We start from the raw sequence: 16983 nt of genomic DNA on the forward strand, positions 1-16983 counted from the left end.
CCGATGGCTCTTTGAATGTTGAGACTATAAGTTTTACAACTCCCTGACTATTCTTGATTTTCAGAGGCTATCAGATCAAACAAATCAAACTTGAGACAATGAAACTGGCTTTCTAAAATAAATGTATCCCTCATTTTATTGCTTTTCAAAATGAAAGTTGGTGATGGGGGTTGGGTAGTCAGTGAAAGTGATATTTTAATCAAGACAAAGTAACATGGCCTTCAACAAGAAGCAGAAGGTCACCAGTAGAACCACGACTGCACTGTTAAGTATCGTTTTGTTTCATTGAATAGCGGCATCGGTGAACACATAAGGTTGATATAGACGCAGACCAAAGCTGATGTGGAAGTAGATATCCTAAAAAATACCCTTGAAAAGCCCACATGTTGGTGGAACAAACAACTATCCTGCAAAATCCCACCAGCATTAATAAAATGTGGAAGATAAAAGTAATATATAAATTATCCATTGCTACTATGGGAATATCTGTATCTTCATTACACAATTCATGGACACTTGCTCACATCATCACAAGCAATACACCGATGCTAAGTCAATTAGAAGTGTGAAACTGAGGAGGCTGGAGAACTTACAAGAAAAAAGAAGGAAAACATTTGAGGAGCTTTTAGGGCAGGTGTTGGTGTTGGCTGACACATTTGCCAAAATAATGTTTTTTCCCAGTCTGGACTAGTGGTCTGTGATTATGATTTTTCAGTGGAAATGTATTTTCAGTGTAATGAGCTAATACCTTTCACCAGGATGACTTAGATGTGAGTAAAGCTGTCTCCTCCATCACCAGTGGGCTTCTGTCAGCGGTGGCGCACAGTAAGACCTCGGAAAGCATGTTCTCCTTCTGAAGAGCTGCCTCATCTGTGAAAGCAGCTCTTCAGAGGGAGGTCTCGGTGATGGGATGTGATTTGTTCTAAGCACGACATGGGTACGCATGCGTGTGTGTGACTTTTGGACCGGAGTAGTTCCAAAAGCGTGATTCAAAAGGCCGCAGCTACTGCAGTGCTCAACTGTACAGAAAATGTTCCTATTCCCAGAATCCTTGTCTTGCGCTTGTTCGTTATTTCATCCTCTGTTCTTTTTTTTTTTCAGATCTTATTTAATAATTTTGCTTGATATAAATAAAATGTTTAGTTTACTGGGGAACCAACATTTTTTCCTTATTTATTGCCTCAGCACTCGGCAGATCATGGGCTATCTTCAGAAACCTGAATGGACCTTTTGTTTGTATTTCGCTATTCCTGACAGCAGTTATTGAGAGGCGTATTAAATGAAAAAGATGAATCAAACAAACCTCATTTGGTGGATTTCATCATTCAGTTTTTTTTTCCCCCCACAATGACTCTACTAGCAGATAACAGTTAATAGGCACAGCAGTTTTTATTTTTAGTAAAACAAATCATACTGATCATTTTAAAATGACATCAATTTGAAGACAAAGGGGAGTTAAGTACTACAATACTTGGTCATATCAATGCAGCTGTTGGCAAAAGAATATATCAATTTGAATTCTTATTTACAGAATTAAGCAAGTGTGCCCTCTGTTGGATACTCTCTCTAAGTAACTGTGAAGCTGTGAAGCTGTGCCAATCTTTTCAAGTATAATTAGCCTGAATCAAGGCCCAACTGCACGTCACTGATTCAGGGGCATCAGATACTTTTATGGAAGAAATAATTTATGAAAGAAATAATTGAAAATAAAGTGGAGGCAGTTGATCCCAATAATCTTAATGAAAAAGGGTAATAAAAAAATGTCAATTGAAGCTTATTTGAAGAGATATACAAATTCTTATATGAAAACACATTTAATAAAAGCAGAAGAAGATCACTAACTCACTAATAAGGCACCTACAGATCATAGAACAACTTCTCAAATAGCATATAACTTTTATAAACCAATAGCACTTATCTTAACACTCCTCAGTGCAATTTCGTTGTGAAATGTCTTGGGAATGTCAAACTTTGAATACATGAAGTCATAATTGAATTGGTTCTTAAATTGTTTAACAGATATTTGATTTTAAGGATGGAAAAGGCATGTAGACATCATATTCTCAGAAAAATCATGGGTACTAACACACTAACACAGTTTTATTCTGTCAGACTTTCTATCAAATCAAAAGAAACGGGTGGTTGTTTTTCAGGGGGCAGGGTAGGCATTAAGCTACCAAAGCAGCTCAAAACCATATTTGCTTTGCTTTGAAAGGAAAAGATCCATTGAATGTATTTGAAACATTCCCCTTTGAAGGTAGGGGTTAAGAGTAAAAGAAAGAGCCTCCATGCAGTGACAGCAGGTCTATGACTCACATTACGGTTTTGAAATAATGATGTGCTTATGGTAAATTGTCAAAGATTATTAGCCAGAAGAAAATAAAAAACAATATATCCATATTTTTACAAAGTGCAAAATATGAACAATGTGGTTTTAGTTTATGCCTAGAAAAATGTAATATTGCCTTGAAGACTAACGCTTTAGACTGTGGAATGTTTGTGTTGTGGTTTTAAATTTAAATGAATGCTGCTGTAACAGAAGTCTCTGTTCCTCTGTTTTACCCACCCCTCATGCTCATAATTAAGAAATAAAATAAACAAATGAATAAATACATAAAATGCTTTCAGGAACAATTACTTTCACACAGTATTACGGTAACGCCAGTATTACAGCACATAACATATCTTTCAGGACTTCTACAAGATGTGATCATATGTAAAACTTGACTTTAGCAAAACATATTACTTCTTAATATGTGTAATTCTAATATTAAGATCACGAGGCTACACATAAAATGTAATGTTGACTAAAGCACAGAGCAGACTGCATAAAACAAACTTACTTTTTGTGGCAAATGTGGAACCTTTAGCTCTCAATTCTAAAATAAAAACTCACTTTTATCCTCCTATCAGCTCTGATTAAATATGCTCCAGCAGGACATGTCTGATGAGGAAAGACTTGTTTATCTTAATAACAGAATGTAAAAGATGTTCTTTCATTGTGCCATGTATCTCAACCACATGACGTGAGGTCAAATATCAGACAACTAAACAGAAAAAAAATCACCTGACTCAGATGCTGAGCAGTAAAATGCACACAAAATTGAAGAAAAATCTAAAATGACTCACAGTACTTTGGAAAAGGGTAAGAGAACATATAGGTATGTTTCCAAAGGATGCATTTCAGGTCTTTTAATAGCTAAAGAGGTAAGGCTTACTGAGTGAATGTTAATGGAAACCCAAAGGAAGCCTTGATCCCAGAGACGAGAATGACACATAAAGAACCCCTTGGAGCCTGCGGCTTAAAATCCTTTGGCGGCTGATTCTCTTTGATCATCACTGAAAGACCCAGAAGCGTCAACTGGCCTAAAGAATGCAGGTATCCAACACTTTTTCCATTTTAACACTAACTTGAGCATTTCAATGTTTTTTTTTTTAGCTAAAATAAGTGCAATTAAGTGAAACTGACAAGGTGACTAAAGAAGTATTTTTCATATGTTCTCAAGCACAAGTTCACAAACATACAGTAAATGAAATAAATTTGATGCAACATCAGCGATACCCAATTTAGCATGTGAGTTCAGTGAATGAGAAATAATGAATTTCACTTTTGTCCTTTGGGATGTGGATATTTTTGGCCCCAGGCTGGATAGAACACTCACAGGTTTTTGAACTTGGAGAAATAAAAAAAGGTTACTGTGCAGAGTGATGAGATATGTGTATCTCATGAGATATGTGAGATATGTGAATATTGAGATTTTGGCCAAGCCTTTCATTTTGACTGCTTGTTGATGGTTTTACTTGTCTATGTAATGAGCTACATTAATCAGTCCCGGAATAATCTGGGTAATATTTATGAATTGAGGCTTTGATAATTATTAGAGGATTTCTGCCTGATTTTTCCCAATACTTTCCTGGTGTTTATTTTCCCATGAATGTTGAAACTATCAGGTTTTTTGGATATGACCAAAAGAGTCAGTGTTGTCATGAACAAACAATAATTTTCGTAAGAAAGCACACACACACATACACACACAAACAGGACTCGAAATATGCAAAAGAAAAAAAAAAAAGGTGCCTCCTTCTGAAATTGATATCTGAACCCTAAATTGCAGTTCCCAGCACTGAGGACCTAACAATCAGCCTTTTGATTTTCCATGTTTTCAAAGCAAAGGATCCATGAATCTCTACAGAGACCTTTATATGAGAATCCTTTATATGACAGGTGCAGTTGTTTGAAAAAGGAAGATAAAAACTTGCTCTCTCATCCGGAACTGTGCTCCTTGGAAGGAATAGCTGACCTCTACTGTTAAACTCGTTGTTGATGTAAAACAGGTTGCATCAGTGTTCATCACCTGAGGAGGGAGGTCACCTGAGCTTGGGTGGCTTATGTTATCGAGACACATTTTGGGACTAAAATTTAACAAAAATGTTCTATTGTTTTTAAAATGGCCAATGGCTTTCATGACCGTTGTTGGTTATTACTTCTTATTCTAATAACAAGGCATTTGCACCAAGAGAAACCATTCATCCATATGACTATCTGTTAAAACCAGAATAAGGGGCAGATCAAAAATATTCAAACATGCTTTTTATTGTTTTCTTTTTTGGCAATTCATTTGTATTAACCAATGTAAATGTGAACATATTTTATATTTGTGTATATCATTGAGAATATCATTAGATTTTCAAACAGTTCTTCTAAAGTGAAGGTTTGAATTTTCAAATTACAGATGTTCATAAAATTGGTACTTCACCAAAAAAATTATCTTCTGAAATATATTTCTTGCTTTCCACTACAATTAAAAAGTGCCTTACAAATTAGGGCAACGGTATTACATTTTCTAAGTCATAAAACAAGCTAAGTTAAAACCTAGAATTACAGGATTGTAGGTATTGGCTTGAATTGATGGTCAAGTCTCAATTCAAGATATTGAACTCATTTATACCAACAGACTGATAGCAAGTATACCAAGTTTGTTTTATTAGTTGAATAAAATCAAAATTAATGTCACAATACACACATGGCGCACAAATCCCTTACAGGAAAATGTTTTGGATGAAGAAAGCAGCATTAACATATCCTTGTGAAAACTGTAGTGTACCTATGGAATTACTTGTGAGAGCAACTATGCATGTTCAAAATATATCACGAAAGCTTTTCCACTGGCAAATAAATTATACAGTAGTTTCATGCTCAAGCTAGTTATCCTGTTGCTACAATCTGTGCCTTTCCTGCTTCAACTGTATGCTGTGCATTTAAATACGGTTCCTGAGAGCTGAAGGTGACACATGAATAATCCCCGCAGCCACAAACAGAGTTAAGATAGAAATCGCTGTAGGTGATACATGTAAACAATAATTTCCAAAGCACAACAGGAGCAAGGCAATAAAACAGCACAAACACAAACCATACAAGCAGCCCACTGCATATCTCATTTGAATGACAAAACGTGGCTCAGATGACTATGGATTACAGACTGCCCCTCATTAAAAATTAATTGGTCTTGGTGGGCTGTATGAATTACACTGATAATTAACACATCAGATATTCTGAGCAATGCTCAACATGTTTTAACAGTATGGGAGTAAAAGTAAATTTATAATTTTTATGAATGTAACTTGGTTGATTATGAGTAACAGCACATCTTAGCTTTTTTCAGGTGTTTAATTAAACATAACCAAATATAAACAATGAAAATTATGTTTGGAGATAACAAAAATAAAGGAACAGTTTTTATCTTTGGGTTGATTCAACACATACATTCTCCTGCCCAATTGTAAACTTAATGCCCAATGTTACAAATCTGTCCTGGCAGCAGTTCAGAGTTGTGCATGCTTAGATGTTGTAATGCTTTGACATCACATTTGCTACGAAATCCAACCTGCCAGGCAAAAAATGATACTCAGTGTAGCAGCACAAAGAGTGGCGTTTGAGCAGTATAAATCAAGTGCACTTTCACTGACACCGACTCTGAACCCAGCCTGGAGGTCAAAGGCCCTGTTCAGGCCAGTCATTTCCATGTGCCTTCAGCTTTTTAAACACAAAGTTGAAGCGAAACAGCCCCCAAAACACATTGAGGATGCACAGGGCGTATTCAGAGGTGGACTGAGTTATAAGCGGCCACCACTAGCAATGTGAGCATGACCTTTTTAAACAAAAAAATTTAAATACTTTTCATAGAATTCAAATAAAACTAATTTTCTTTTTATTTACACATTTAAAAGCTTTTTTCAAATAAGTCATAAGTTCCTATTAATGATTTTACATGTACAATTTAAACCATTTAAATTTAGGTTTTTAAATAATATCAAATGCTGTTTTTCTTCACCATTCTAAAATACATAGCTTAGCTGCATCTTCTGGGTAAAGAGAAGCCCAGTACTTCAGGTCTTTACAAAGGTTAACTATGGAGCTGTAGACTGAGATACTATTATCTCACAATATCTGATGCTGTTTCTTCCAAGTTGATCACATATGATCAGATCATACTAGACACATGTTAACAGGAGGTCCGAACAGGGCCCAAGACAATGACCTGAGGCCAAATATGTACATTTTACAATCACATTTATGTCCATTTGATTTCCTGACTGACTCGGGCTTGAGAGCTAAAACATCTGACCTGCACACATGGGTGCACGGCTAACAGCAGCCAACATCGATGGGAGTCAAAAAGTATTTGAAACATAAAAAAAAAAAAATAGAAAATATGAATGAACATTGATAGATTCCTTTTAGAGGTAAGGTACAAAATAATGGACTGAATTCTAGATCAAATAGTTTGATACCTTAAGGTTAAGAGAAAAACGCTGCCAACTCAGCAACTAGCACAAGCTACTCATTAGTTTAATTTCAATTTATAGATGTGTCTACTTCATCTTGTCAGACAAGTTGCAAGCAGTGTTCTGATAAGGGTGCAGGTTTCATATTTGGACTAGCAAGTAGCTGCAGAGGGATAACAATGCGAAAAGGACAAAAAAATAAACATTTCTTTGTAAACACAAGATGCCTGCCACAACTGAAGTGGATTAGGTGATTTGGACATTTGATTTACTTTTCATGATGAACATAAATACACTTAAAGCTTTCACTAAAAGAAACATGGTTGCTGGACGTCTGACTGCATATAGTAGCAGCAGGGAACCTGTCTACATTATTCAAATTCAGAGTGCCAAGTTCATACACAGTCCATAAATCTGAGTGGTAGTTCCATTAAATGCTCTTCCTCTAATCCGTGGATGCTTTATTGTGATTATTTGTTGTCCTGCAAATAGTGTCCAAAGTAGTATTTGATCTGTGGCTGTTGTTAACACACACACGGGTAATCTGAAATCAACTGAGGGAGACCAGACTGAAACAAAGATTGCACCACTTTAAATAAATAAACTCAGGTCTAGGGGATGAGGAAGAGAGTGGGAGGGAAGAGGTAGGATGGATGGAGAAATTTCCTTTAAGAACTACAGAAAAGCTGAGGCAGAGACCTTACTCTGCTGTTCCCGTCATCCTCTCTTCATCGCCCTGTTTTTGATGCTGCAGTCTGGCATAAGTCACCGCATCTCCCCTGACAGACAGGAAGAAAACACATAGAAGAACGCAGAAGAGGGGGGAGAATAAAAAGTTAGTGAGGGAGAGATTGGCAGAGAGAAAGAAAAACATAGGAATAGGAGAGGATGGCAGTATTAGCTGAGCCACTTTGTCAAATGTTAATTAAAATGGATTAAGACACTCATTATAAGTTAGAACTGTTAATCTCATTTTATGACTGAAAAATAGGGTTTGCAGGCTTTTCCGAAGATTTACCTAGAAAAACTTTTGTAGAACCTTCTTTCTTATTCATTTTTCTTTAAAATTTACAACTGATACGTTGCTTATTTGCAGTCACTTTCTTGATGATTTTCTACCTAATTTTGTAAAGAAAAATTAAAATTTTGTAGAAACATTTTACAAGAGGTTTCTTTGTTTCCATTTTGTACCTTTTTAAATAGATTTCAGTTCATTGAGATTAACAAACATCCTTTTTCCTTTACAACTTAACACTGATCCATATGAACTAATTTGATATTGTAATAGCTTTTTAACAATATTTTTGTTTTTTACAAATAAAAAAATGTATAGTCCACTATGTGTTACCTTTTCTTTAATTTCTCATATGGTGACTGAATTATTATTCTCTTCCAGAGTGCATGAAAACTATATGGTCAGCAATTAATACATGGTGTAAATTGTGCAATATTAACTTTCAGAAAAAGGCATTAATTAGGATACAGATGTTCAATCATATTATCATATTATTGACATAATTTAATGTGAGAACACACCATTAAATGTGGGGATTCTAACTCGTGAGAAATTAGGGTTATAATTACACAACATAAGAGATTAAATTAAGAGAGAGAGGGAGAGAGACAGTATAAATCATACTTAGCTGTTCTTTTTGCATGCACCTCAATAAGAATATTATATGCAGATACTGGAAATGCAGGTCAGACATATCTTACTTTTTGCCTAAAGATGCAAGGCCGTACAGGACTCCTGTAGCAAAGGCGATGGCATTTCCAAACAAGGTTGTAAAGGAGAAACTCAAGAATACGGGAAAAAGAGCCATCCTGAAAAAATAAAAAACGACCAGCAGAGCCAACAAGAGACAAACCGAAAGTCAATAAATCATATGAAGCACATGCTTTAGACAAAATAAACACACCCTAAGTGCTTGGATGTTTTTAACTATTTGAAACTAACAAATTTAAACTGAATTTTTCAAGCAGTAAGGTACATCTCCAATGAATTTGTCAGTTCTCTCACCCACAGTAGAAGAAAGCTTTCTGCCATGGCCGCAATTTGTCTGCACGGGCTGCAACTGCATTTGCAAACTCTATGAATTGGCAGCAGAATGGGACTTCACAGAGGAACAGCACAAAGGAATTCAACCTGTACAGAAGGACACAAGAAAATCAGTTAATTGTTTTGTTAGCTTCTACGCCACGTACATCTCTGGCTGCAGATAGCATTTCCATAAATAATATGCATGATGATATAAGCTTGGGTATGGAAATCATGTAAAAAAACAACAGGTTTTTGCTGAATTGTTGCCATTGGTCTTCTCATAACGAATATAAATCTCAAAATTAACCAATAGGATGCAGATATTTTTCACAACAATTCTTTAATCTCATATTAGAGAAATCTCCATATCTTTTGACACTACTCTGACATGTTCAAGACTTCAAAATGTGCTGAAATTTTTTCAGTATTATTTTATTTCCTGCTGAACTATCCTTCAGTTAGCATTTTTTTCAGCTTGTCTGATGGATGTGGACCTTTTTGTTATATAACTAAGAAATCAATGTGTTTGTTTGCTAACAACTATGAAAATAATGTCTTCAGAGCCTATGAAGACAAGCAGTCCCTGTAGATCCACACAGGAAGCTGGAGGAATGTTACTGAACAGGTAATAGGGAAGCAGAATGATTAGCCTATGAAAGGAACAACCTCTCTTGTCAGTTGAGGGCACTTTGTGAAATCTAATTAGCACCTTAGAAATTAGACATATACACACAAATAAACATATATATGTATGTATGTATATATATATATATATATATATATATATATACATATATACATACACATATACAAATATATGTGTGTGTGTGTGTGTGTGTGTGCTTATATATATTTATGTATAATGGGTATTTGGTATGTTGACATACAGGTATAACCTGCCCTGAAATCCTATCTTGATTTGCAAGATCCAAATCATTTTTGGGTATTATAAGGAAGTCATTTAGTATATTACCTAAAATTGGTCTTAGAATATTAAAAATAGTTACAGATAAGTACCATATCTTGCTATGAATTTTAGATGAACTTAAATATGAAAGTAAAAGAAAGTAATACATTGTTAAGGAGCTATGACTTACACCATCCACACTCCTGCAGCAATATTCAGAGGGTTCACAGTCACACAGTTCCATACCCCTGCCATGGCACAGGCTGTATAGAGGAAAAAAAGATTATTAACCAAAAGACAAAAAGTTGATTGTATGAACAATGACTAATACAATTTTATATACAGAATGTGAGCAGTACACTTAAACTTATGGAAATTGTTGGAAGCTGAAATGAGATCTAAAGAAGTACAATTAGCATTGGTAAGATAGGACAGACAAAAAATCAACTTCAAGACTAGTCTATGAAATGTACAGTCATTCAACACTTCTAAAATCCTACAATCCAATACAGAAGCTCCAAGTTGGCAAGTACATTACTTTCTTTTATCCATAATAGTTTTTGTTTACACTGTCAGAAGGCACTGGTCATCATAAGTTGTTATTTTGCAGTAACCACTGCTGATATTTTAGAAGAACATGGATGATGAGGGACAATATGTTATGCCAATATCTTATAAGCTCTAATACTTAACCCAAAACAAGATTTTTACAGACACCTGTAAGTGTGAGTTTAAAAGTCCATTATTGATAAATTGGTGATGAGTTTGCTGTATTAAAATTTTGACATCATAATATTCATTCCACTATGTAAAAGACTGGGAGAAACAGTTGCACAGACGGCAAATTTTACAAAAGGAATGCCAATCAAATGTGGAAAAAGAAAAATCATGCAGACATTGAAATCCAGTTGACCCTAGCAAATATCTAATTATCAATTAATCAAAATGTAACATTTTGTTGACCTTGATAAGGTCTTGGATATTGGGTTGGTTCAAAACAAACTTTTGAAAAGTTTGACCAAATTTTCCACACGTTCTCACAGTTTTAACCCATTTTCTTCAAAGCTCAAAAATTGTATTCTTGACAAATGTTTCTGTATGAGACACATGAAGAAGACAGGTAAAGTCTATTTGTGTGGTTTATGACCTGCTCCTGCCAGACCTCCTTAATAATAAAGAGCTCATTGAGAATGCAGGTGGTTCATGTGATACAGTCACTGGTACTCTGGTGTCACTGTGAAGGCGACGGAAAAACGGCATGGATGCACTGCTTGTTGAAAACTGCAAGGCCAGCATTAAAAGAAAAAAAATGTTTCGAAGTATTTCAAAGTACAGACCACCTGAGATGGTTGGGTAACATGGATAATATTGTAGTACCAAACTTTTATTGCATGATGAAGCCTGAGGGTGGCTGAAGGTGCGGCAGTGGGGAGACAAAAGGCAGCCGTGCAGGCTGGGTGTAGCTTGGCAGAACAATCGCAACGTGAGGTATATAATAAAACATGTTCCAAAGCTTGGCAGATGTTTAGCTTTAATTACTCTTCTATCGTCCTCTGACTTATTCACAGCTGTAGTCGGATGTAGGATTCTGGCCCTTGGGTGCAGAAAACAGCACAAAGTTCAGTAAATCGACTTTGTAAACAGATGCACTCTACTGAATTCACTCAGTGTGCGTGGCAGTATCTGGGCGATATTTGTCTACACGTCAACACAGGGGAAATGGCCTACGCCGAATACTTACATATTCCTCCCAAAACTCCAGAGATCTTGCAGAGCCATCGGTACCACCAAGTCATGCCATCATCATCCGGAGCGGCTTTGGTGGACGCTGCAGCCTCTTCGGAACTCATTGTGTATTTATGGCAAAGTTAGCGATAGGGTCTCAAAACTACTGAAAGCTAAGCTGGGTGGTCTTAGCGAATTAACAACCGTATTTGTCCGCTTTTTGTCCGAAAATTCTGTGATCTTGATATTTAAATATTTCGTCGTTTCTTCCCTTTGTCTTTTTTTCACCGGCTCCAGCTGCTCGATGATGCCAACAGCCGCTCCGCCAGCTAATCCACTAGCTGATGCTAGCAAGAGCCACCACAGCTGCCAGGAAGAGTCACAGTTACCGTTGCGTTCATCCTCGGCCAAACTGCCGCGGGAAAAATATTTCGAAATCCAAAAACACATAAAATAGTAAAACACAGACACACGGTAATTTGGGGGGAATGCTCCGTTGTTGTCCTCCTCCCTAACTCTTCCTACGTAAGTGGTGCATTGTGGGAGGAAATTCTACTGCGTCATAGCGATCTGTTTACACAGTGTTCCGTTTTAAATATGTCAAAAATTTCAGTAGGGCATCGTGATGTGTCCGGAGAAAATTAAAATACGTGCAGTTTGAATTTTGGTATCCTGGAAATACGTATATAACTTGTTAAATATTCATATTTGACAATAATTCACCACCACCACCACCCCGCCGTGAATAATAATAGCGAAAACAACTCTTTATCCACAAATGCTTTATCTTACAATACCTTCAGTAAATAATGTCTGTGGAGGTTCTAAGTCATCCAGGTTATGGATGACTAAATTTAAGAATCAAAATCAGTTATCAAGACAAGAAGATTGACAAGAATTTAGTAAATAAAAAAATACAGTATCTTCAAGAACCACTGAAAAAATAAACCACAGATATGGTCTATTCTTCAGTGTTAATCAATCTGTGTCTCAATAATTTTTTTAAGGAGCTGTAAATAATGACTGAAATGAAACTACATGGTGAGAAAACAACATCCCAGCTAATTACATGATTTATTAAATGCTCTTTATCTTTAATTGAATAACATCTTGATAATTAACAAACACTAATACACACCATCTGCATCCAAGGCCGATTGGGGACCACTTGACAGAGATGAATGAGAGGAGTCTTTCTCAAATTCTCTTGACACAGCTTTGTTGAAGTTAGCGCAACAAAATAAACTGGTCTATTGCAACTAACTTTGAGGGGCCAACTAATACACAGGTATAAATCCTGCCATTGTCCTTTAGCTTCATTTGACAACTGCTATGGAGGTGAAGTAAAGCTTTCTCACTCTGACAGCAGATTGGATTGGAGAGGTTTTAGTGTCCTTCTACTGGTCCTCCTCTCCGATATTGGCAATAGTTTCCTCTTTCCTGAGGGTGTGTAGCAAAGCATGTCATCGAGGGTCTGCTGGGTCACATGACCATCTCTCTGTAGCTGAGACGCTAGCTGCTTCACCTTCATCATGTGTGGTCCACACTCTGTCTGCAAGCACAGCAAATCAATCTGGAAAGGAGATTGTAAGAGACCCATGAGTACGCATATCATTCTCGTTCATCAGAGGTTTAGTTTGCACTTCAGGGAAATATGTCCGAGATGCAAAACTATTGGTGCAGGATATCTTTTCAGGATAGTTTCAGCTTTGGTGATCAATATCAGTTTATATTTAAATATGTACAACAAAATTAATACATTGATATACAGTATATTTTACCAGAATATATCCATAGCCCATATCATAGTGCAAGCATATAATTTGACCAATAGGAAAACTTTAGAGGTAAAATATCTAAAAAGTTTGTTCTAAACTTACTCACACACATTCATAACTTCCCAAAACAAAATCAAAGACGAGCCATCAATCAATCCATTCATCGATCCTTTCCTTGGACTAAACTGATGTCTTGTACAGCTTGCTTTCACAGACTATTCAACAGTATGGCATGTTGAACTAGCTTGTCTCTTTCAAGATTTGAATGCGACCTAAATAATAATAATAAGAAGAAATGCCTTTATTGTCACATTCAATTATACATAGAGCACAACGTCACAAAAATTTGACCGCTGCATTTAACCCATCATGGATGCACCGTGAGCAGAGAGCAGCTCAGGAACAGCGCCTTACAGCAATTGGGGGGTTCAGTGTCTTGCTCAACAACACTTTGACAGGCTAGGAGGAACCGGGAACCGAACCAGGAATGTTCAATTCGAAGGACGACAGCCCAGTTCCAAGGACGAAGCCCATTAATTAAAATGGTAAGATTTACAGTAAAATACTACTACCGACTCAGAAAATCAGTCATTCTGTAGTTAGAAAAAAAATATCCTTTTTGTATTGACAAATTGTATCCTATCATTTACTGATTTTGAATATAACTGATACACATTTATATTTGAAAAAAAAATTACAAGGTGACCTGACCATAGAACAGAATCTACAATGACGAAGAACATGCTGTGAGATGTTTCAACTCACCAACTCCTGTGAAAATTCAAGCCTCTTCACAAATAATGGGCTTTTGCTTGATATGGCTGCAGACAGGATGGAAATGGCATCCACTGAGGCTCCTGACATTACCAGTATTAAAACCTACGCACAAATGCAAAAACAAAACAAACAGAAAATAAATTCAGAGAGAATGGATGACATATACTATCCTGTTGTATGAAATATACTTACTTTCAGATTTTGACACAGTCTGCCATCTGTATTCATGATTTGTGAAAACAACAACTTAGCTTTTTCAGTGTCATTCTGAAGGGTTAAAAAGAGCAAAAACATTACATTACGTTTAATTAGTGTTTTCTGGATATTTAGCCAGCAACTTAGCAAAATAATCAAAAACTGACCTGTCGAAGAGCTAATGCAACAGCAAAGCAGTAAGCATGCCTGGGGACCACTTGTCCCTTGGTCTGAGCCTCCTCTAATAGTGCAGTGCAAATCCTGTACGAATCCGCTGTATTCTTAACAATGTCAAACAGATAAAAAGTCGGTGAAAAATTACACCCATAACATATTCATATTGAATTACGGAACCAGCCCATATCTCATCTGTATCTCATGTTTTTTTCTTTTCTTTAATGGTAATCATCAAAACCACAATTCTGATATAACTGCCACCAACGCATAGATATTTACTTGTCTTTTACCAATATGCAAGAAGATGTGGATAGTCAATAGAAATGGAGGGAAAGGTTGATAATTACCAGTTTATAGCAGGTGCCAGATGCTAAAATCAATGTATCCTTGTTAAATGGTACACCTTGAGTCCTCATGGTTCTAAGTAACTCTAGAGCATCTGCAATACATTAAAGATGACTACATTAGGTACTTTCTTCTCCTGTGGGACAACATATTAATATACACCAATTAACATCTCCCTGTTGGATTGTAATTTTATCTTTTATTGTAAACGAAAACTGGGACACATAGCATGATTGTCAGCCTCCAAATTATTTTCTTTTTTTGTTGTGCCAGTATTATCACTTTGTTCATTGAGTGAATAAAACTGACATTAATATGATCATGCAATATTTTCAAAAGTAACTTGCAAAAGAATTACCTTTAAAAGCTCTGATGCATTATGAAATGGACTCTAAATTATCAGCCAATTAGCTGAGAATTAACACAAAACTAGGGCCCTCATTGTCACTTACCTTCATGACAGCCTTTAATGAATAACATGTCTATAGCAATGTTGAATGAGGTGGTATCGTTGAAGAATCCTTTCATTTTCTGTACAAATGAAGAAAAGAAAATTGTCATGAAAACATAATTTATAATAAGTTCATTGACTTTGTGGATCACTGCAAATGTTCATCTCTGCTTAATGTGATTTTACCTTGTCAGTGAGTACAGCAGCAGCCATGTCTTCTAGACCAAGCTCATAACACAGTCTCATGAAGAGGGGACCAAACTTGAACTCTCCATACGCAAGGTTATGGTTCTCTGCATGATACCTTTTGAGAAAAAAAGACAAAAACAAAAAACAATTCAGTGTTTCGCGGGGACATTTTGCTTTGTTGTTTCAACTGGTTAGGATATCAAGTTAAACAATGTAAACAAATCTATCAATAACAAATTAGAATACCTATAGATAGCATCTCTAGCTATCAGCATATCATCTGCAGATTGGCATAAGTGAAGAAGAAGCTTCAACTCATCTCGTAGTACCAGGTCATTTCTCTGCAGTTTCAGTCTGAACACCTCAACAAAATTTCCTGTAAAAGATAAAAACAACTTATAACATCAATTGTCATACCATATCAACTACCGAAAAGCAATGAGTTACCTGAAAATTGACCAGAAATACTAGAAAATTTACCACAAATTACCAGACATTTTAAAAGCACTTTTCAAGCATTTATTAAAAATCTACTTTGGGTTTCAAACCAAATAACATAGACTGTCAATCAGATGAATTTCACCTTTGGATCCAGTGATATGGTGTGCAACAGCCAGTTTCCTTTGCTGAAAGTCTTGTAATTTAATTACGTCATCGGACAACAAATGCCTTTTTGCTACAGAGAAGGGGAAAAAAACGTTGTCAGCTATATGTGAATTTGATTTGTTTTATTTACAGTACAGAGAGACTAACAGTACAGTAAATCTTCATCAAAAATTAACAAAAGTGAGCTGCACTTCCAAAAAGATTGCTCTCTGAAGCAACTTTCGTTTTGGGAACTGTAATCTTGTAGAACAACATCAGTGATTTGTCCCAGTGCACATAATTCTGTGAAGCTGCAAGCAATAAAACAAGTCAGACAATTCCATTCTCTCTTACTAAAAATTTAACGCTTTAGCTTAATTTAATTATGTGCTGATGATGAAAAGACAGCAGACAGAGCTAGAGGTTGCAGAGATGAAGATGCTATGGTTCTCTTTGGGAGTGACCAGGATAGGATCGGGAATGAGTCTATCAGAGGAACAGCGCATGTTAGATGTTTTGGAGGAAAGGTCAGAGAAGCCAGGCTGAGATGGTTCGGTCATGTACAGAGGAGGGAAAGTGAATACATTGGTAGACGGATGCTGGTGAAAGAGCTGCCAGGTATGAGGTCTAAAGGAAGACCAAAGAGTAGATTTGTGGACGTAGTGAGAGAGGATATGAAGATTGTTGCTGTGAGAGAGGAGGATACAGAGAATAGGGTTAGATGAAGAAGGTTGATTAGCTGTGGCGACCCCTGAAGGGAAAAGCCGAGAGGAGTGGAAGGTTATGTGCTGGACGCTAATTTAGCTCAGATTTTTGGCAAGTTCATTATATGTATCAGGGTTACTGAATGAAAACTTATCAGTTACTTTGGATCACTATACCTCCGACGCAACGTTCAATCCAGCCTGTCTGCAAAGCGCCATAAAATATTCCTTTGTAAGGGTCATGTAAAACAGAGCGACAATATTTACTAAGTCTCCTCAGCGCCATCATGGTCACCGACTCTACCAATAGCGAGAAACACGAA

At 36.3% G+C, this 16983-nt stretch overlaps 2 protein-coding genes across 2 annotated transcripts; both read right to left on the minus strand.

The window, feature by feature from the left end:
* Window positions 1-4962: 4962 nt before the first annotated feature.
* cacfd1 (calcium channel flower domain containing 1) lies at window positions 4963-12135 on the minus strand. Its single transcript, XM_086152219.1, has 5 exons — window positions 11476-12135; window positions 9925-9997; window positions 8807-8932; window positions 8503-8610; window positions 4963-7565 (listed from the first exon to the last, which is right to left on the minus strand). The coding sequence occupies exons 1-5, from the start codon at window positions 11582-11584 to the stop codon at window positions 7487-7489; spliced, it is 495 nt and encodes a 164-aa protein (XP_086008345.1). The 5' UTR covers window positions 11585-12135; the 3' UTR covers window positions 4963-7486.
* A 102-nt stretch (window positions 12136-12237) lies between these two features.
* Window positions 12238-16974, minus strand: ptcd2 (pentatricopeptide repeat domain 2). The gene is made up of 10 exons (XM_086152218.1): window positions 16838-16974; window positions 15955-16047; window positions 15618-15747; window positions 15369-15486; window positions 15184-15262; window positions 14734-14825; window positions 14377-14490; window positions 14207-14281; window positions 14003-14116; window positions 12238-13032 (listed from the first exon to the last, which is right to left on the minus strand). The coding sequence occupies exons 1-10, from the start codon at window positions 16947-16949 to the stop codon at window positions 12814-12816; spliced, it is 1146 nt and encodes a 381-aa protein (XP_086008344.1). The 5' UTR covers window positions 16950-16974; the 3' UTR covers window positions 12238-12813.
* Between the last annotated feature and the right edge of the window lie 9 nt (window positions 16975-16983).

The sequence above is a fragment of the Fistularia commersonii genome, chromosome 9, assembly GCF_037954325.1.
Source record: "Fistularia commersonii isolate RoL2024-O1a breed Wild chromosome 9, RoL_Fcom_v1.0, whole genome shotgun sequence".
NCBI classification, from domain to species: Eukaryota; Metazoa; Chordata; class Actinopteri; order Syngnathiformes; family Fistulariidae; genus Fistularia; species Fistularia commersonii.

Coding starts and splice junctions, on each gene's coding strand:
- ptcd2 (XM_086152218.1), bottom strand. CDS start 16,949: ATGATGGCGCTGAGGAGACTTAGTAAATATTGTCGCTCTGTTTTACAT. Junction 15,748..15,954: donor CCATATCACTGGATCCAAAG/GTGAAATTCATC, acceptor TATCTTTTACAG/GAAATTTTGTTGAGGTGTTC. Junction 15,487..15,617: donor GCTAGAGATGCTATCTATAG/GTATTCTAATTT, acceptor TTTTCTCAAAAG/GTATCATGCAGAGAACCATA.
- cacfd1 (XM_086152219.1), bottom strand. CDS start 11,584: ATGAGTTCCGAAGAGGCTGCAGCGTCCACCAAAGCCGCTCCGGATGAT. Junction 8,933..9,924: donor GCTGCAGGAGTGTGGATGGT/GTAAGTCATAGC, acceptor CCTTCTGTACAG/GTTGAATTCCTTTGTGCTGT. Junction 7,566..8,502: donor CTTGCATCTTTAGGCAAAAA/GTAAGATATGTC, acceptor CCTGTCTGTCAG/GGGAGATGCGGTGACTTATG.